General features: G+C 35.1%; 2 protein-coding genes across 2 annotated transcripts in view; both read left to right on the top strand.

Moving 5' to 3' along the window:
- The window catches only part of LOTGIDRAFT_160564 (hypothetical protein), a gene marked incomplete at both ends in the record, with an annotated part of 15,235 nt that extends 9,347 nt beyond the window's left edge, over window positions 1-5,888 (top strand). Inside the window, 11 exons of the mRNA XM_009055684.1 lie at window positions 383-497; window positions 874-998; window positions 1,225-1,269; window positions 1,802-1,910; window positions 2,299-2,426; window positions 2,902-2,943; window positions 3,566-3,628; window positions 4,075-4,189; window positions 4,868-4,992; window positions 5,307-5,360; window positions 5,815-5,888. Of these exons, the coding sequence (XP_009053932.1) occupies window positions 383-497; window positions 874-998; window positions 1,225-1,269; window positions 1,802-1,910; window positions 2,299-2,426; window positions 2,902-2,943; window positions 3,566-3,628; window positions 4,075-4,189; window positions 4,868-4,992; window positions 5,307-5,360; window positions 5,815-5,888 (995 nt within the window). The remainder of the gene's footprint in view (window positions 1-382; window positions 498-873; window positions 999-1,224; window positions 1,270-1,801; window positions 1,911-2,298; window positions 2,427-2,901; window positions 2,944-3,565; window positions 3,629-4,074; window positions 4,190-4,867; window positions 4,993-5,306; window positions 5,361-5,814) is intronic.
- A 1,729-nt stretch (window positions 5,889-7,617) lies between these two features.
- LOTGIDRAFT_74578 (hypothetical protein) lies at window positions 7,618-14,619 on the top strand (the record flags this gene model as incomplete). The annotated part of the gene is made up of 6 exons (XM_009055535.1): window positions 7,618-7,720; window positions 8,311-8,436; window positions 8,789-8,902; window positions 13,750-13,866; window positions 14,185-14,310; window positions 14,540-14,619. Coding segments are annotated over 6 exons (666 nt in total), but the record flags the coding sequence as incomplete, so codon positions are not given.
- Window positions 14,620-17,345: the final 2,726 nt, after the last annotated feature.

Raw genomic sequence — 17,345 nt, 5'->3', positions numbered from 1 at the left:
GTCCCCCTTTTTTTTTAAAGGCCCCCCTTTTGACAAAAAAATTTTTAAAAGTGGGGGCTTTTTTTTTCAAGGCCCCCCCCCCCCCCCCCCCCCCCCCCCCCACGTTCCTAGAAAAATGGTTTTGCCCCAAAATAGGTGCTGGAGAAGAAAAAAATAATTCAATTCAATTTTTCGATAATTTTCGTGGACGAACCCTCTTAGACGACTCCACAGAGTTGCCACATTTCGTGTTCAGCCTCGACTGTGTTATCCCCCACTGAGCCAGGCTGCCCCTTATTTGTACCCCCATTCTAGGGAGGCTGGAGCCGTCACTGCTTCAAAACCGTCGGATTCATTCATTTATTCACTGAACGACCATACAACATAGTTTGGTTTTTTCTAGTTCCAGAAGTTATAAACCTAGACAGAATGTGTTCAGGTGTTAAACAGTGCTATAAAACATTCAGTGATAAAGGTGGTATAGCTCTGTATAGTAAAGATCTGGCAGAATTTTGCAGGTAAGTCTTTTTACCTGAACCGCATATTGATATCTATATAGCCTCACCCAAAGCATCAACAAACTCACACAGAACAAGTTTGGCATCATTTGCAACATAATTGTGTGAAATGTAGCCAAAATAGGTATCATATTGCTCGAATAACTAACGTAAAGACATAATACAAATTCAGTACAAAATTGGCAATAATTAGCATCTTTTGTTTGTAAAGTAACTTGTTTCATAGGTTAGTGTTTTGTTGTTTTCCAAAGTTGTATTGTTTAATACATATTATATATTTTATTCTTGACTATAGTCCCTTAAAATAGTCTTTGAAAAACGCTTTGTAAGATATGCCATGACCACATGATTACCAATGTGTCAATATTTCTTTCAGAGCAAATGAAGATTTTTTAGCTTGTTACGAGCCAACCGTTTGTAAATGTGACATGAACGATTCGCCAGATATCGTCAAAAAGATTGAAGAAGAACGCACGACCTACAATGCTGTCTGTTCTGAAAGTATGTAACAGTGGGTTTTCGTTTGTTTGTTGACATCTTCAAAGTGTCAATGTATTACGAATGTCTAACACATAACATGATATTATGCTTACATTTACTGAAGCATATTGCATCTATCTGTGAATTATATTGTAGTAGCGGTTCATGTGTGAATATCAACTTTTGCTAGTGATTACGTGCTGTAATCTGGTAAATTGATGTTGATGATTTTCATCTTATATTTTAGTCACTGATAAGATATATAGTGTAACCGAGAAAATAGATTGTAAGAGTAAGTATTTCCGTTCTCTCGGTGGGTAGTATAACACTATCATACAGATATTATCGATATCATCACGTCATGGTTGATATCTGCATGGACGAGTCAACCATTTCTCTTTTTGTATTTCGATTGTAGTTGAACTGAATGTCGAATTTAGCACATGAAAAGAAACACAGATAGCTGCTGTATCAACTTAAAGCAGATGATTGTGAATACTTCAATTAAATTGCACATTATTCAGTACCGCTTCTCAAAGTTGCTAACGTATTCTTATGTGTGATCAAATTTAAATGGTCATACTGAAATTTCATTTCGTTGTTTTGATTTATGATATAGATCACAGGTCGTTTTTGTAAGATCTAGATGTTGATCTTAGAGAAAGGTTCTCAAAGAGGATGGATGAACAATAAATAGAAATAAATGTTTTGCGATGTGCAGTGTACAATGAGTAAAGTTTGGCTAACCGGGCCATCAATCGTTATCGGGTTGCAGCTCAACCTAGAATAAATTGAGATATAAAGAATTTCGTGTTTTACCACAGGTGTTTTGCCAGTTGATGAGTGTCAAATCTCCAAACCATATAGGAAGTGTGAGATATACCTTGAGACTGGTCAGGATCCGAACAAACCAGATTCTGTATCACAGTGTCCGTAAGTATACAAATTATATTTTAGATCCTATAAAAAGGGCCATCCTTTTCAACCACATTTCGCTTTTTGGGACTAATATTAGTCTTTCAGTCTTAAGACTGGTTAATCACTAAAATTGGTTTTCAGCAAATCAAATTCTTCACTTCACTTTATTTAAGAAAAACTTGACTTGGAAAGGTGTCTTGTTGTTCAAAATGGGACAATTAAGGTAAATCGATAGTTGGAAAAAGAAGCGTAGGCTTACGTTGATGTAAGGTCTTTATTTTTGTCATTGTACACTGCATGGTGTTGTTTTCAATAGATCAATGAGCACTATTAGTAGGAAGTCAGTGTTTATAGAATATTATTTTTGACATTCCGTTATATTTTCCATTTTCAAATTGTTCAGTGGTTACAAAGCATTTATATCCTGCACAGAAGATATAGCTTGTAAATGTGGATTGCAACAGTCCGTTGATGTTTTGCGGGCTTTAACATTAATAACCCAGACCTACTTGGAAGAAAACTGTGCAGAGAGTAAGTACATATTTATATTTTATCTTGTTCTTGTATCTTTTTGTCCTTTTTGAGATGGGAGGTAAAGGGCGATGGGGGCAATTTTGTAAAAAACGAGATGTTCCTTTCCAATTTTGTCAGCAACATCTGTAATACAATACAATACACTATAACATAAAATGCTTCGATTTCTGGCAGAAATAACAACAGCCCAACAACAACTTTGTGAACATCTATTTCTCCTGATTAGATGCTTGTAGGCCTATCTTTACCTCGACCACCAATGGTAGCCGGTGAAACAGGTGAATATTTAGACACAAACTTATGAATTACTAGTACAACCAATTAACAAAGGATTCTGAATTCTATAATTTGAAATTGCCTATGCAAGGATCCCCTCTGATACACCCTCTTGGTGTTTGTTGATCCCTAATAGATATCAATAAATAGGGTTGTAAACCAGGAAAACTCATATGATGTACGTTTTCCTTTTCAGTTTCAGGTTTGATCTCAATTCCTAATGGTATTCCATGTCCTGGTAAGATAATTTTAATTAATAATCCTCAGCAAAAGCATACCTTAGATTTGAACTACCTGATTAAATTGGAAATGTTGTTGACGAGTTCCCTCTTTTCTGTGGGTTGCAACCATGATCTGAGGAAATTGTTGTGCCCAAAGTATTCTAGGTGACTTAGATATTCAACCAATCAAAGCTTAAAAACAATAAAAGCTTTGTGTGTGAGGAATTCTGGGATATATTTAATATTAAAGATACGTCTTACTCACAGTTAAAGATAAAAAAGCTCAATTTTAGCTATCCGTATTACTTTTCATTATTAATAGCTTGCGCGTAGTTCTCTTGAGTTTCAATCAATACCATCTATGAAAGAGGACTTTACTCATCTGCTATTCTCACGTGCATTCTCTGACCGACGACATCATGATACTAGTATTATCTGCTCATAAGACTATTTATAACGGCTAGAAGTGACAACTGTATCGATCCAAGATACACTTTGATTGTTTTTGTCTGGCAAACTAAACGTCGGATTGTGACAAAATATTTTATTAAGTAAATGATAAGTGATACAGATGGCTAAACTTAAGATCTATCAGCAAGTAAAGCAAATGTTATACAACTATATCCCTTGTGTATTCAGATAACAGCCCTAATGAAGGAAGTTCCAGTAATGGTAGATTGTTATCATTAGGTTTATTACAAGGTAAGAACAGAATTGATAATCGAGAATATGAGTCTAGATTTTGTGTTGTCCAGCCATCCCAGCAGTTTACTTGACAAGGTTTAACAAGACCTACCCCACAATGACGTAAATAGCGGTAAATATGCCGTTTCATTTACTTGATTTATAGAATAGCAATTGTCCTTTTTTCATTATTAAATTGTTAAAGGGGCAGTGTGCAACATTTTCATTATTCAAAACGTTAATATTGGTATTGGGACTTAATAAGGCTCTATATTTTTTATTAAGACCTTGATCATAAGATGGAAACATATTTCTCTGCAATTTGACCGCAAGATACGTTCATTTAAAACGATGAGGTGAGGGGATATATTTTCCGTGTTTAGTTCTTATTAATTTGAGCATAAATTTTCAAACTTACTTTTAAAGATCAGACTGTCCCTTTAATCATGTTTGTTTGTATTCAGCATCCCAACCACAGGCAATAGTCGGTCATTGTTCTGGTACTAGAGATTGTTTTCAAGAAGCTGATACATCTCTAGCCACGGCTTTACATGAACGAAATGCTTCAAAATTGTGCAAGTAAGTTTTATATTCGCATCTTGATCTTTAAAAGGTCTCTCATTGGTCAATAACATATTAATATGTCAATAATATTGGGAGGTTAATTTGCCTTGAATTAATGACAAAGAAGGGGTTTCCTAAATAAAAACTCCAAAGAAGGTGTCACGTCGCTCTACTAATTGTTTCGCCAGCCCACAATTCGCCATTTTAACAAGAAACGGGTACTGTGTTATACTCTTTTATTGGTTGAAAATAACGTCATTAGAACCCAACTGTGGTTGCAATCTTGTTAGATTATAATGGATACATATACATAAAATATTAACACCCCCTCTCCCCTCCACAAAAAAAACCCCAAAAAATAACAATTCTTATGACAAATAGATGATTGAACAATGACATGTATGCAGTATAAACTGTTATTTTGGATCAATTCAAGACATCAAGACTTGCGTTCCTGAAAATATTCCCTCAGCTATTTCTGGAACTAGATTGCTGAATGTTTCGTACAATTTTATATGGAAGCCGACTGTGGCCATAACTACTCATTACTTTCTCGCCTCTTGATTTCTCGCCCTTTTTCTCTCGAATTCAGGCTTTTTTTCCCGGCCTCTCGACTTTTTGCCTTTTTTCTCGCTTTCTCGTAGGCGTTATGATCGCACTCGGCTTGCATAATATTATTCTCTGTCTGTACAGATCGCATGCTGAATTATTAAGTTGTATAGATGTAGAAGGTTGTAAGTGTAATATAAGAGATAAAGATGAATATAAGACTTGGTATGAAATAAGTAAAAAACAACACAAAGCAGACTGTACACCAGGTGGGTAACAATTCTTACTCTGAGAGAGATACCGTCGAGTCAGACGTCTGCTCGTTATTACGGCCGTGTCCAAGTAGTTCCTATAGATCGAGATGACACCTACCCAGTAGTTTTCTACTACGATGTATCTTGTGACTGATTCAGAATGGAGGAACTAAAAGGAAAAGATGTCTCGAATTGAGATCAAGCACATATCATAACGTCCTTGTCTCACTTCGATACTTTGTGAAAAATCAGCAAAGAAACACTATATAATAAAACAAATTTATGCCCTAATAAAGCTTTTAATTGAGCATCATTGACTGTCTTTTCAGATACACCTGTTATAGAAGTTAGAACTTGTCCGACATCTTCCGCATCAAAACAAGGTACTTTCAGGAATAGCATCCTTTTTATTTGTCTAAAAGTTATTCATTAACTGTCCCGGTGAAGGGTTACATATTCGAAACATAAGTCTCCAATATATGAGCTCGTTTCAAGATGGCGGCGAACAAACGTCTTCTATATTGATGATCTTTATATTTCGTCGTCGTCATTATATTTGCTAGCCCAGGTACCATACGCTTTTTAGAATTAAAATCCGATTTCGGGTGCAAATTAGAAAAGGCAAAGCTTTTTTTATAGGCAATGATAGCATAATACATAAGCAGGATTCGGGAGAATAATAACTACTTGAAAACTTAGATTGTAATGACGAACAGGACGTTGGGATTTTCATTTTGAATAATAATACGGGTAGCAGAAATTCGACTACATACATGCACCTTTAAAGCTAACGTGAAGTGTTAGAGGTATATACTGATTTAATTTTTATCATTTCAGGCAACGGACAGACAACATTGGTACAGATTTATATTATGGTCACATTGTTATTTTCAGTTATTCTTTTAATATAATACATTAAAGAGTACTTATCTATTTTTTCAATTTTTCCTCTAACATTTTGCACAAAAGTAGCTGTTTGAATTAATATGTTTTTACTTTTCTTCCTTTGTGTAAGACTACACAAGCACATCACACCTATCAATTATATATTTATTTCCGTTCTACCGCCATCAGCTGTGACGGTGTTTCGGGCTGTCCATTATGCAATGAGGATTACCGAATGGATCCGTAAATGACATGATATATTTCGCCCCGGAAGTAGAACCACATGAGTGTCTGTTCGACTTTCATTCTTTAATGTGGTTCTCAGAAGTCATTGAAATAATTAGTCAGTTTGACCAAGAATCGTCTGGTTTCAATACAGCTTTGTCGCTATTTTAGGTAAGTTTGTATTATATTGTAGACGAACTGGTCGTCGGAAGTTACATTATGCATATATATGACTACATCACTTGATTAGAAAAACTAATAAATCAATTTGTAACATTCAATAATAGCTATGAATCATTGACAGGTGAGATTGTTGAAACAGATGTGAGATTGAAGAAAAGCGCCTTTCATTTCTTTTTATCTTCTTTGTTTTATGCAAATTCTAATCTTGATCAAGTCTTAATGAAGGTCAAGGGAGAATTAAGGAACTCTGACAAGAGGAACTATCGAAGTAGAAAGGGGCGGTCTGGGTATTATTACAGGGACAAAACGGAAAGGGACGATATGGGAAGACAAATTCAGATCAACTTTTGCTTAATCATCAACACATGACATAGAAATATAATAAGATTTATCTGTTCTGTTCGAAAAGGTGGTTAAATTTCAAACTTGATTAAACACTTGATTTGCAATGAAAATATACCTTGTTGATACCTCTTTAACAATTTAAATTTAAAAATCTGGATGACGGCGTTCAATCTGCAGTGACACCTGCTTCATTCTGCCACTTACAATTCAACATCGTAGTGATATTTTTTATAAAAAAAAATTATATATTCTGCAATCTGCATTTGGAAAGACACTTTAGAGTCTAACTTCAACAATGATGTCGTTATTATGGATGTCTGTCCTGTTCGTTACGGTGCTGTTATGTCAAGCTACATTTAATAGTCCCGGTTTAACAAGTATGTGTTTCTTTGTATTCTTGAAGTTCTGTATTTTCATAATACTTTTCATATCTAAGTATCAAACATTAAAGGGATTTAGTGAATATTATGAAAAGTTTTTCTAAATTTTGTATGAATTTGCACCATTTCAATTTTCAATCAGAGATCTGTGGACCCTGCAATTCAACTAAAACTAAGTGTTTGATCACGTCACTATCGCAAAATTTGCATCTATCACAGAAGGCCCTGTGTGCTAGGCCCTGGTGCAAATTGATGCTATCATTATCCCCGATATGCATAAAAAAATTAAGAAAATCTTTTTATGATATTCACTAGAATAATGTTCAAATAGGTTTCAAAATAAGACACAATATTAAGTAATATCAGACTATTATTTGAGGTCGTGGAGTACTGATTGTACATACATGAATGTGTCATGACATAACGCACTTACATGACTTGGTGGTGCCTATGTGCATTTAGTTGCGATTATTTAGACTGGGCTTGTCGATAAACATAATACATACATATTCTCGTCAAAAACTATAGCCAATTGTAGAAGACCAGGAGCGAAGACAGTACACAGTACATTAAAATCTGATGTATAAAAATTACAATTTTACTTATAGGAAGGTCATGGTTTTGTACAAAGAGACCATGTAAAAATGGTGGAGTGTGTAAGAATAGATTTTGGGGATTTGAGTGCCTGTGTTCACATGGCTTTACTGGTCGTACTTGTGAGTGTGGTAAGTAAAAATCTGACCTGATGATTTTGTCTGCTAAAATGGCTTTTCACAAAGTCCTTAAAAAGGTAGTAAAGAAGTTGTGTTGGCTACACATTTAACTTGAGTGAAAAAGTTGCAAAGAAGAATCTAAGTTCAGTCACGTGTAGCAGTGAAACTTTGGCAGTATCAGCAAAGTTGGAACATTAAGAAACATTAGGAGTCTATGGCAAAGCTGACAATGGCATTTCTTTCCTATGGTCAGATTAGGATTGTCTTTGTACTGGGTCTGAATTCGGTCATCGCTAACTATAATATGACCTAACCGTAAGTTGCGTCTGGCAGACTCTTTGAGCCACTTGATTTTGAACGATTTTCTATACCAAGCCAATCGCTAGATTTAGTAAACCTGGGCGCACCGCACCGACTACTACAGATCTGCAGTTTCCTTCTTCAGTTGCTCATGTTCACGGATCTTGTCATTGACCTGAGCGGTCAGATTTTGTGACCATTCTGTCGACCTCATCTCACCTCAACCCTTGTTATTGCAATTCTCTATGAAAGTGTATCATGATTCCCAGTGGGTAATTGTCTGGTCTGTTTTATTTTGTCAGAAATTGACGAGTGTGCTACTGGTGCTAATGCTTGTGTTGGGAACAGTAGATGTGTTAACAATGTAGGTAGAGAAGGAATCACGTGTAAATGTCCAGTAGGTTTCACTGGACATAATTGTGAAATCAGTAAGTTACGTTAAAGGGTTTTTTTTTTTTTATAAATATGTCATATGGTTTCTAATTACACCATTCAAATTGGCCATACAGATGATGTCACGATCGAAATTTTCCGTCAGACGTCTTAGTTTTTGCGATTCTACTGAAAGTAAGTTTGCGATAGTTACATCATACATAGTTTTAGTGGAATTGCTAGACCAACGGACAATTTATAGCAAAGCAAAATAAAACGATGTAAGTAAATCGAGTGTATCAATGCACCCGATACACATAAACACAATCTCTTTGAGGCAATTTGGCAAAATGTTTTAAAGGGATAATCCGCAGAACTTATTTATGTATTCATATATTCATTTAACAGATATGGACGACTGTAAGAGTAATCCGTGTCTGAATAAAGGTGTATGTATTGATGGCATTAATTCATTTTCTTGTGAATGCCCATACCCTTTTAAAGGCAGATTATGTGAACTGGGTAAGTTATCTGAATAATAATGTTACATAACGAGCAAAGGCAGCCACGTAATTAAAAGTATTATATTATGTAATAGCAACAATAGTAAAAGGAAGAATAACAACAATAGCAAAAGCAATAAAAGTAACAATAACATTGAGTAAAAGTAGAAAGATGTTCATGTAGCAACAATAGCAAAGGTAGTAGCAATCATATCAAAATTCAAAATTCAAAAGTCATGGCAGTAGCAGACATAGTACTAATAAAACAATTAGAAGTATTGGATTTAATATGAAAAACAGCAGTAGAAACAATAGCAACAGAACGTCGTGTATTAAAAGTGCTACAATTAGCAACAATAGCTACAGCTAAAGCAATAAAACAGCCACAATAACATAAGCAGTTATAGCAACAGGAAAAGAAGCAGTAGAATCAAAAATAGCAAGAGAGGATGCTTCTGCTATCAATATATTGCCCATTATCCTCCCTTTTCAGAGTGTTCCGTAGATTTCGACTTGTCTCCTCGTGGTTCAGTTATATTCCTCGATTCTGTTTTCATCGCTGAGTTGGAAATTACACGAGATGAGTGTAATGCATCCATTTGTACTGGTAACTGCTCTGTATTCCTGCCGACCAATGAACCATTTGGAAACGATTTGTTTGGTTGTCTCCTGTTCAGAGCACCAACTCTGTCGGCATTCAACACTACCAAATTCTCGAACTGCATCGATGCTTGTAAAAATGACGAAAGATGTTTGTCGGTGTCAAACGTCTTGACGTTCACCAGATTCGATAATTTTACATCTTTTGATCTCGATGCCATTTATTGCATACTTTATGCCGACTACGTAGGTCCTATTTCAACAGTCCTATTCGACTTTGACATATTCGGCGCAGAAAAGGTGTTCAGATGCAAGCCCACAGACGGTACCGCGCCATTTATTAATCGGACATTGCATTAAACTGATTAAAATAAACCTTGATTTGATTGGTTTGTTTTGTTCTTTTTTTTTTCTTTTTTTTTTTTTTTTTGGGGGGGGGGGGGGGGGGGGGTGTCAGCTTACATGCAGGTCAAAATGTTTCGCTTCCTGTTTCGTTTATATCTAGATTCCACCAGACTAGCAACACAATACTGTTAACTCCACAAATCTCTTCATAAAGCTATTTTTTCCCTGACCCCTCTTGTGCATAGCTTAACAAAAAATAAATGAAAACGTATTATAGATTAATAAAAATGGTTCCTTTAAGAATCCTGCTCGTGAGACTACCTCTACTAAACAACCACCTTCATTACGCGACCAGCGACCATGTATTGACACTCCCATGAAAGAAAAATCAGTCAATTAGGCGACCATAACAGTTATCATTATCTCCCTTGTAAAAGCATCATATGGTTTCACATGCAGGCGAGATTAAAAGGCATTATAGTTTATTTGCAATTTGCTAATCCCCAAAAGATTAATAAAATTATTAATTAATTACATCAATCTAAATCTAAAAGGTGATTGTCAAAACAAAATAGTTGTGGTGTTAATTCTGACACGATGCTCTTCTAAGAGACCACCCCCATAAACAGACCATTTTCCATTACTCCCTTCAGTGGTCTCATACAGTTTCTACTGTAAAATGCATTTTAAGTGTACTTCAAAACATTGAAACTTTACTGTACATGAAAATAGTTCCACTAAACGATAGAGAAAAAGTAGATGGAAAACGTCAAATGAGAACATTTCTACCCAGGGACACGTTATGTCCACAGGAAAAATAACTTATCGGTAAGAGATATAACTCAATTTTTGGAGTTCAATTTAGATATTTGTCCCCAATATCATATCAGAGAGAACAAAATAATTATAACAATTATTAAAAAAAATATTAATTCGATAAGGCCAATCTGTTACAAGAGAAGGGAAAATGAATTTGACTTGTGGGTTACTTAACAACCTCAATATCATCATCACAATCTTAAGCTATGACGAACTAATACCTTGACTACAATAGCCATTTTTCTTGTATCTCGGACTGTATCGAAGGCTTTAGAGAATATTAAATCTTCCAAAATGTTATGTTGAGCTTCTCCAGTTACCCTATTCTTTTCAAGAACATACTGCAGCCATCCCTGCACTTCATTTTTCGACCAATGAACCGGATGAAGAAGAGTCCATCTTAGTTCATTCTCTCTTCCTGAAATGTGCAGATAACAAGTATCTTAAACTAGTTGGTGGAATATATGCAGAAGAAGCTCCTTCTTAGCGGTTCAAAAAGTAGCTTCTGCTCAAGACGAAAGTAGAGCCACAATAGCGTCTGTGTATCGTGATTTGTAATACCGTGAATGTTCTGGTGTCTCCCTGCAACAGCTTTAAAGAAATTGCTGAGAATTGTGGATGGATCCATAAAGGACAAAGTAGCTTTCGCCCCGGTAGTAGACCCACACGAGTATCTGTTCGACTTTCATTCTGGAATGTGGTGCCAAGGAGTATAATTTTATCACCTGGTCACCTGGTCATACAAATAATTAAACAGTTTGTCTAAGAATCTTTTCGGGGAATACAGTTACACACAGCTTTACAGCTTTCTTATGTACGTTTGTATATGATTGTTACATAATGCATTTATTTGAAGTATTGTATGCTTTGAATAGTACAGCTAATAAATCAATTTCTAACATTCAATAATAGCTATGAATCATTGACAGGTCAGATTGTTGTTGAAACAGATGTGAGATTGGAGAAAAGCTCCTTTCATTGGTCCAGGGCATTTCTTTTTATCTTCCTTGTTTTATGCAAATTTTAACCATGATCATGTTAAATGCAGGCCAGAGGGGAATATAGGGGTTCTGACAAAACGACCCCAGACCTTTCCCTCCTCACATTTCATTCCCCAACTGAGGATATGACGTTTTGCTTTTCATTTTCAAAATTTAGGGTTTGGAAATAAATTTTGTAGCGAAAATGTGAAGCGAGCCCTCCACTCCTTTTTGCATTATTAAAATGTTCAGACAAACGTGAAGTGTAGACAAATATAGACAAACTATCTACATAAAACCATTCCGCCATTCCGGTAGCTTTGAGTTCATAATCTCAAAATCTCTTTGAGCATAGACTAATGCAGAAATCACACGAAACCAGGTTGGTTTTACAATGTACCGGATCAGATAAATATAAGTAGGCTTTCCTCAAGGTGAAGAAACCCAACAAATTAATCATGATTATGACGAAATCATTTCTTCAGGCTTTTTAGCTTTGTAATCCTTGTTTTATCGACTGTATTTCGTTATAAGGTTTTGAAAACAATCTGATTTTCAACAGTCTGGTTTTATGCAATTCTTCAGAATCACTATGATATAAATATTTCCTCATATATATACCGTTAGGTGGTGCATTCTGCCACTTTAACTCTTTTAAATTGAATAATCTGGATGCCGGCGTTCAAGCTACAAAGACACCTGCTTCATTCTGCCACTTACAAGTCAAATTCGTAGATTAAAAAGAGCTATTATTTAATACTTTTATAATATGTATTAAAATCTGCATTCTAAAACACATTCTTAGAGTTAAACTTCAACAATGATGTCGCTATTATGGATGTCTGTCCTGTTCGTTACGGTGCTGTTATGTCAAGCTACATTTAATAGTCTCAGTTTAACAAAGTATAGTAAGTCTTTCTTTGTAATTTTGAATTTTGCATTTTCATAATACATTTCGTATCTCAGTATCAAACATTAAGGGATTGTATAATAAAGACGTTTTCTAAAAACTTTATATATATCTTGGATATCGATAGTATCACTATCATTATTCTAATTTTCAATCAAATATCTGTGGTTCCTGCAATTCCACTAAAACTAAGTTTTTTTATGACGTCACTATCGCAAAATCTGTTTCTATCACAGAACGCCCTATGCGATATTGATTTCATCAAACACTTAGTTTTAGTGAAATAACAGGAACCACAGACATCTGACCGAAAATTGGAATGGTGCAAATTGATGCTATTAGTGTCCTCGATACACATATAAATAATAAAGAAAATATCTTTTCTTTCTTCTAATTGAAAGATCATTCACTTCACTGAAATAGTGTTCAAATAAATGTCAAAATGAGACACTTATTAGATATTACATTTAAAACTATATAAGGCCTTTTATATATAATACCCCGGAAATCATTTCTGTAAATAATTACACCAGAATCCCTTATAAAATATATAGTCTAGCTCAATGGTCGTCGGCTGAATTGACCACGTTTGTATATACAAATTGCACCCCTTTTAACGCGAATATATTTTTGGAATTATAAACAAGAGAGATTACGTTCTTTCTTTGTGGACACTAACAGAGACTTGACCGTTTTCTACATCATCACTTAAACCATCCAATGGTTTGTTCGGTTTTGACTTACACGATACCGCCGCATATATTTCACTAGTTCCAATATTGTTTGGTCGGACATTAGAATCTGGATGCAAATTTATACATATAGCAAGATAGTTACTGGGCATTCTGATAAGTGATCGAGATATCTAGTGCTTCGGAGGGCTAATCGATATTAACGAGAGATTAGTTACTGTCACCAATTCGTAGCGCACTAATTAGAGATTTCAGGATGATGAGCCTAATTTTCCCAGTCTTACAAATAGTAAGTCTAACTCACTGGTTAATGAACTTCTAAAGGCACGAGTTGTGCCCCTTATTTCATTATTATTTATTGTTTTTTCAAACAAAAACCTCAACAAATAATGCCTTGTCAGTTTATAAGTCAGTATACCCATTCTGGTCAAAACTGTAGCCAATTGTAGAAGTACAAGGGCGGCTACAGTACACTTCAACATTAAAATGTGTTGTATAAAAATTAAAAATTTATACACAGGAAGATCATGGTTTTGTAAAAAGAGGCCATGTAAAAATGGTGGAGTGTGTAAGAATAGATTTTGGGGATTTGAGTGCCTGTGTTCACATGGCTTTACTGGTCGTACTTGTGATTGTGGTAAGTATCTTCTTCGAACGAAAGTCTGATCTGTGGAAGTGCTTGATGATTTGTCTCACAGTGTCCATATCTAAAAGATTCTGTATCATACATAGGATAGGGCCTTTCAGTGAGTTAAAAAGTTGCCAAGTAGAGTTTGATGTTTGCCACATGTAGCAGTGAAACACTGGCAGCAGTGGCGTATTTAGGCAGTAATTTGTGGGACAATTGCATTTGCTTATCGCTAACTATAATATGAATATGGCTAAGGTCGTCATTTTGCGTCTGGCAGAATCTGTCAGCAACCTGATTTTCAACTAGTCTGTTTTATTTTGTCAGAAATTGACGAGTGTGCTACTGGTGCTAATACTTGTGTTGGGAACAGTAGATGTGTTAACAATGTAGGTAGAGAAGGAATCACGTGTAAATGTCCAGTAGGTTTCACTGGACATAACTGTGAAATCAGTAAGTTACGTTTTGTCTTTCAAAAAAAGACTTTAGTGGAATTGCATGACTAACGGACATTTTATAACAAAGCAAAGAGCAATGGTGTAAATCGATTGTATCAGTGCACCCAATACACATAAACACAATCCCTTTAAGACAATTAGGCAATATGCTTTAAAGGGATGTTCTAGTCTTAATTTCAGATATCCACAGAACTTATTTATGTATTCATACATTCATTTAACAGATATTGACGACTGTAAGAGTAATCCGTGTCTGAATAAAGGAGTATGTATTGATGGCATTAATTCATTTTCTTGTGAATGTCCATACCCTTTTAAAGGCAGATTATGTGAACTGGGTAAGTTAAATGATTTTGCGAGCAAAAGCAGCTACATTATCAAAAGTATTATATACAATAGCAACAATACTAAAAGGAAGAGTAACAACAATAGCAAAAGAAAAATAAAAACAATAGCAAAAAAAAAAAATGAAAACAATAGCAAAAGCAATAAAAGTAACAATGACATTGAGTAAAAGAAAAAAGAATGAATAGCAATTCTTCAGTACCGAACAGAGCAAAATATAATACATCTAGAGTATAAACAAAAGCAAAGTACACAGAATCTACAACAGAGAAAGGAGTACACTTGTAGCAACAGCAGCAAAAGTAGTAGCAATCATAGCAGTAGCGATAGAAAAAGCAGACTAAGTGCTAATAAAACATTCATTGATATGAATTAATACCAAAAGCAGGCGTAAAAACAATAGCAACAGAAGATCGTGTATTAAAAAGCTACATTTAGTAGCAGTAAAAATAAAACAATACCGTTTTGAACAATTTAAAAGCATTTGAGGGAAGAATTGCAAAAGCAATAGGAGCAACAATAGCTATAGCTAAAGCAATAAAACAGCCGCAATAAGATAAGCAGTTGTAGCAACAGGAAAAGAAGCAGTAGAAACAAAAACAGCAACAGAAGGTGCTTCTGCTATCAATATAATGTCCATTATCCTCCTTTTTCAGAGTGTTCCGTAGATTTCGACTTTTCTGCTCGTGGTTCAGTTATATTCCTCGATTCTGTTTTCATCAATGAGTTGGCATTAACACGAGATGAGTGTAATGCATCCATTTGTACTGGTAACTGCTCTGTATTCCTGCCGACCAATGGACCATTTGGGAACGATTTGTTTGGTTGTCTCCTGTTCAGAGCACCAACTCTGTTGATATTCAACACTACAAGTTTCTCGAACTGCATCGATGCTTGTAAAAAAGATGAAAGATGTTTGTCGGTGTCAAACGTGTTGACGTTCACCAGATTCGATAATTTTACATCTTTTGATCTCGATGCCATTTATTGCATACTTTATGCCGACTACGTAGGTCCTATTTCTACGGTCCTTTTCGACTTTGACATATTCGGCGCAGAAAAGGTGTTCAGATGCAAGCCCACAGACGGTACCGCGCCATTTATTAATCGGACATTGCATTGAACTGATTAGAATAAACGTTGTTTTGGATGGTTTTTTGTTTCGTTACTAGTCTTCGTCTCAATCTAAAAACTAGAAAACAGACTAGAAAACACAACAATGATAACCCCACAAATCTGTTATCCATATTCGAAACATATTACAAAACGTATTATGTGATAAAAGGGGGTTAAAGGGATTGTAAAATAGAAATCTTCTAATGTTATGTGTTTCTGAGATATATTCTTGAAATTGTATAAAGTAACAGAAGATGAAATCGATACAACAAAAGATATCAGATATTAATAGTTTTTATTTTATTAACTAGATAAGGCCTAAACATTTATCAGCTATTGGATGGTGGGTGACCTCCTTCTGTAAAACAAAAGCATTGTTAAAGTAAATAAACAATGCTATTTTAAAAGGGGACAGCTGATATAGCTTGATTTCAGACACGTACCACTACCATACCAAATTGTATAACCAAACTATACGAAGAATTATCATTCGGTTACAAGATAAGAGAAACCGAATTTTACTTGTAGATTACTAAAGCAACCTCAATATCATCTTTACAATATCAAGCTATTACAAACTTCGTCTTATACCTTGACTGTATTAGCCAATTTTGTGACTGCACAGAATGCAGAGATTTGACTGGATTATACGTCAGTGAATACAAATCAGACCCCTCAACCTAAAGACATCGAATATTATGGCTTTTTTACAGACTGGTGTATTCTGTGATATAAGGTAGTCAAGGTATTAGACGAAGTTTATAATAGCTTAGAAATTTTCTCGCTTAGGACAGGGGAAAAGAACAAACATCAAACCCAAAACATAACTTACGAGATGGAAGAAGAGCTCGGAAAGTTTCGTGTAGTAATTGTCCATGAACATTGCTCAAATCTTTAAACTGACCTAAATCCATGTTAATCAATTCATTACCATTGACGTCGTCGAAAGCTTCCAAAATGTTATGTTTAGCTTCTCCAGTTACCCTATTCTTTTCAAGAACATACTGCAGCCATCCCTGCACTTCATTTTTCGACCAATGAACCGGATGAAGAAGAGTCCATCTCAGTTCCTTGTCTCTTCCTGAAATGTCCAGATAACAAGTATCTTAAACTAGTTGGTGGGATATATGCGGAAGAAGCTCCTTATTCACGGGTCGAAAAGACCAAAAATCTATTCCTAAAAGAACAGGTAAAATTATCAGAAACGTCTCTATCATTTTGTTTTCAGAGGTTGGTCAGAGTCAGTTAGTGTTTGGGCTGACTCGTAACATATTACTATATTTTACAACTAAAGTCTTCCATTGAAGAATAAACTCAAATATTACTACCCCTGAACTTTCAATAATTTCTCAACTATTGTTGCATGTCGAAGTGAGGTAACATATTTAAAATAGTATAGGAGACTGTAATGTCAGCTTTAAGGTAGGCGACACTGGTACTAATAAAGTTACCGGGAGAAAAAAGGCAAACAAGTTAGTGTTTAGAGAGTCTCAATTCCAAATTCCCAAGTAATTTATAGATATTTCCGATTTTTACAAAAGTACAAAAAGTTAAATAGGTTAATTATTA

This window comes from Lottia gigantea (assembly GCF_000327385.1).
Source record: "Lottia gigantea unplaced genomic scaffold LOTGIsca_25, whole genome shotgun sequence".
NCBI lineage: Eukaryota > Metazoa > Mollusca > Gastropoda > Lottiidae > Lottia > Lottia gigantea.
Note: the sequence above shows the minus strand (reverse complement) of the source record. Positions and strands in the feature narration are given on the sequence as shown.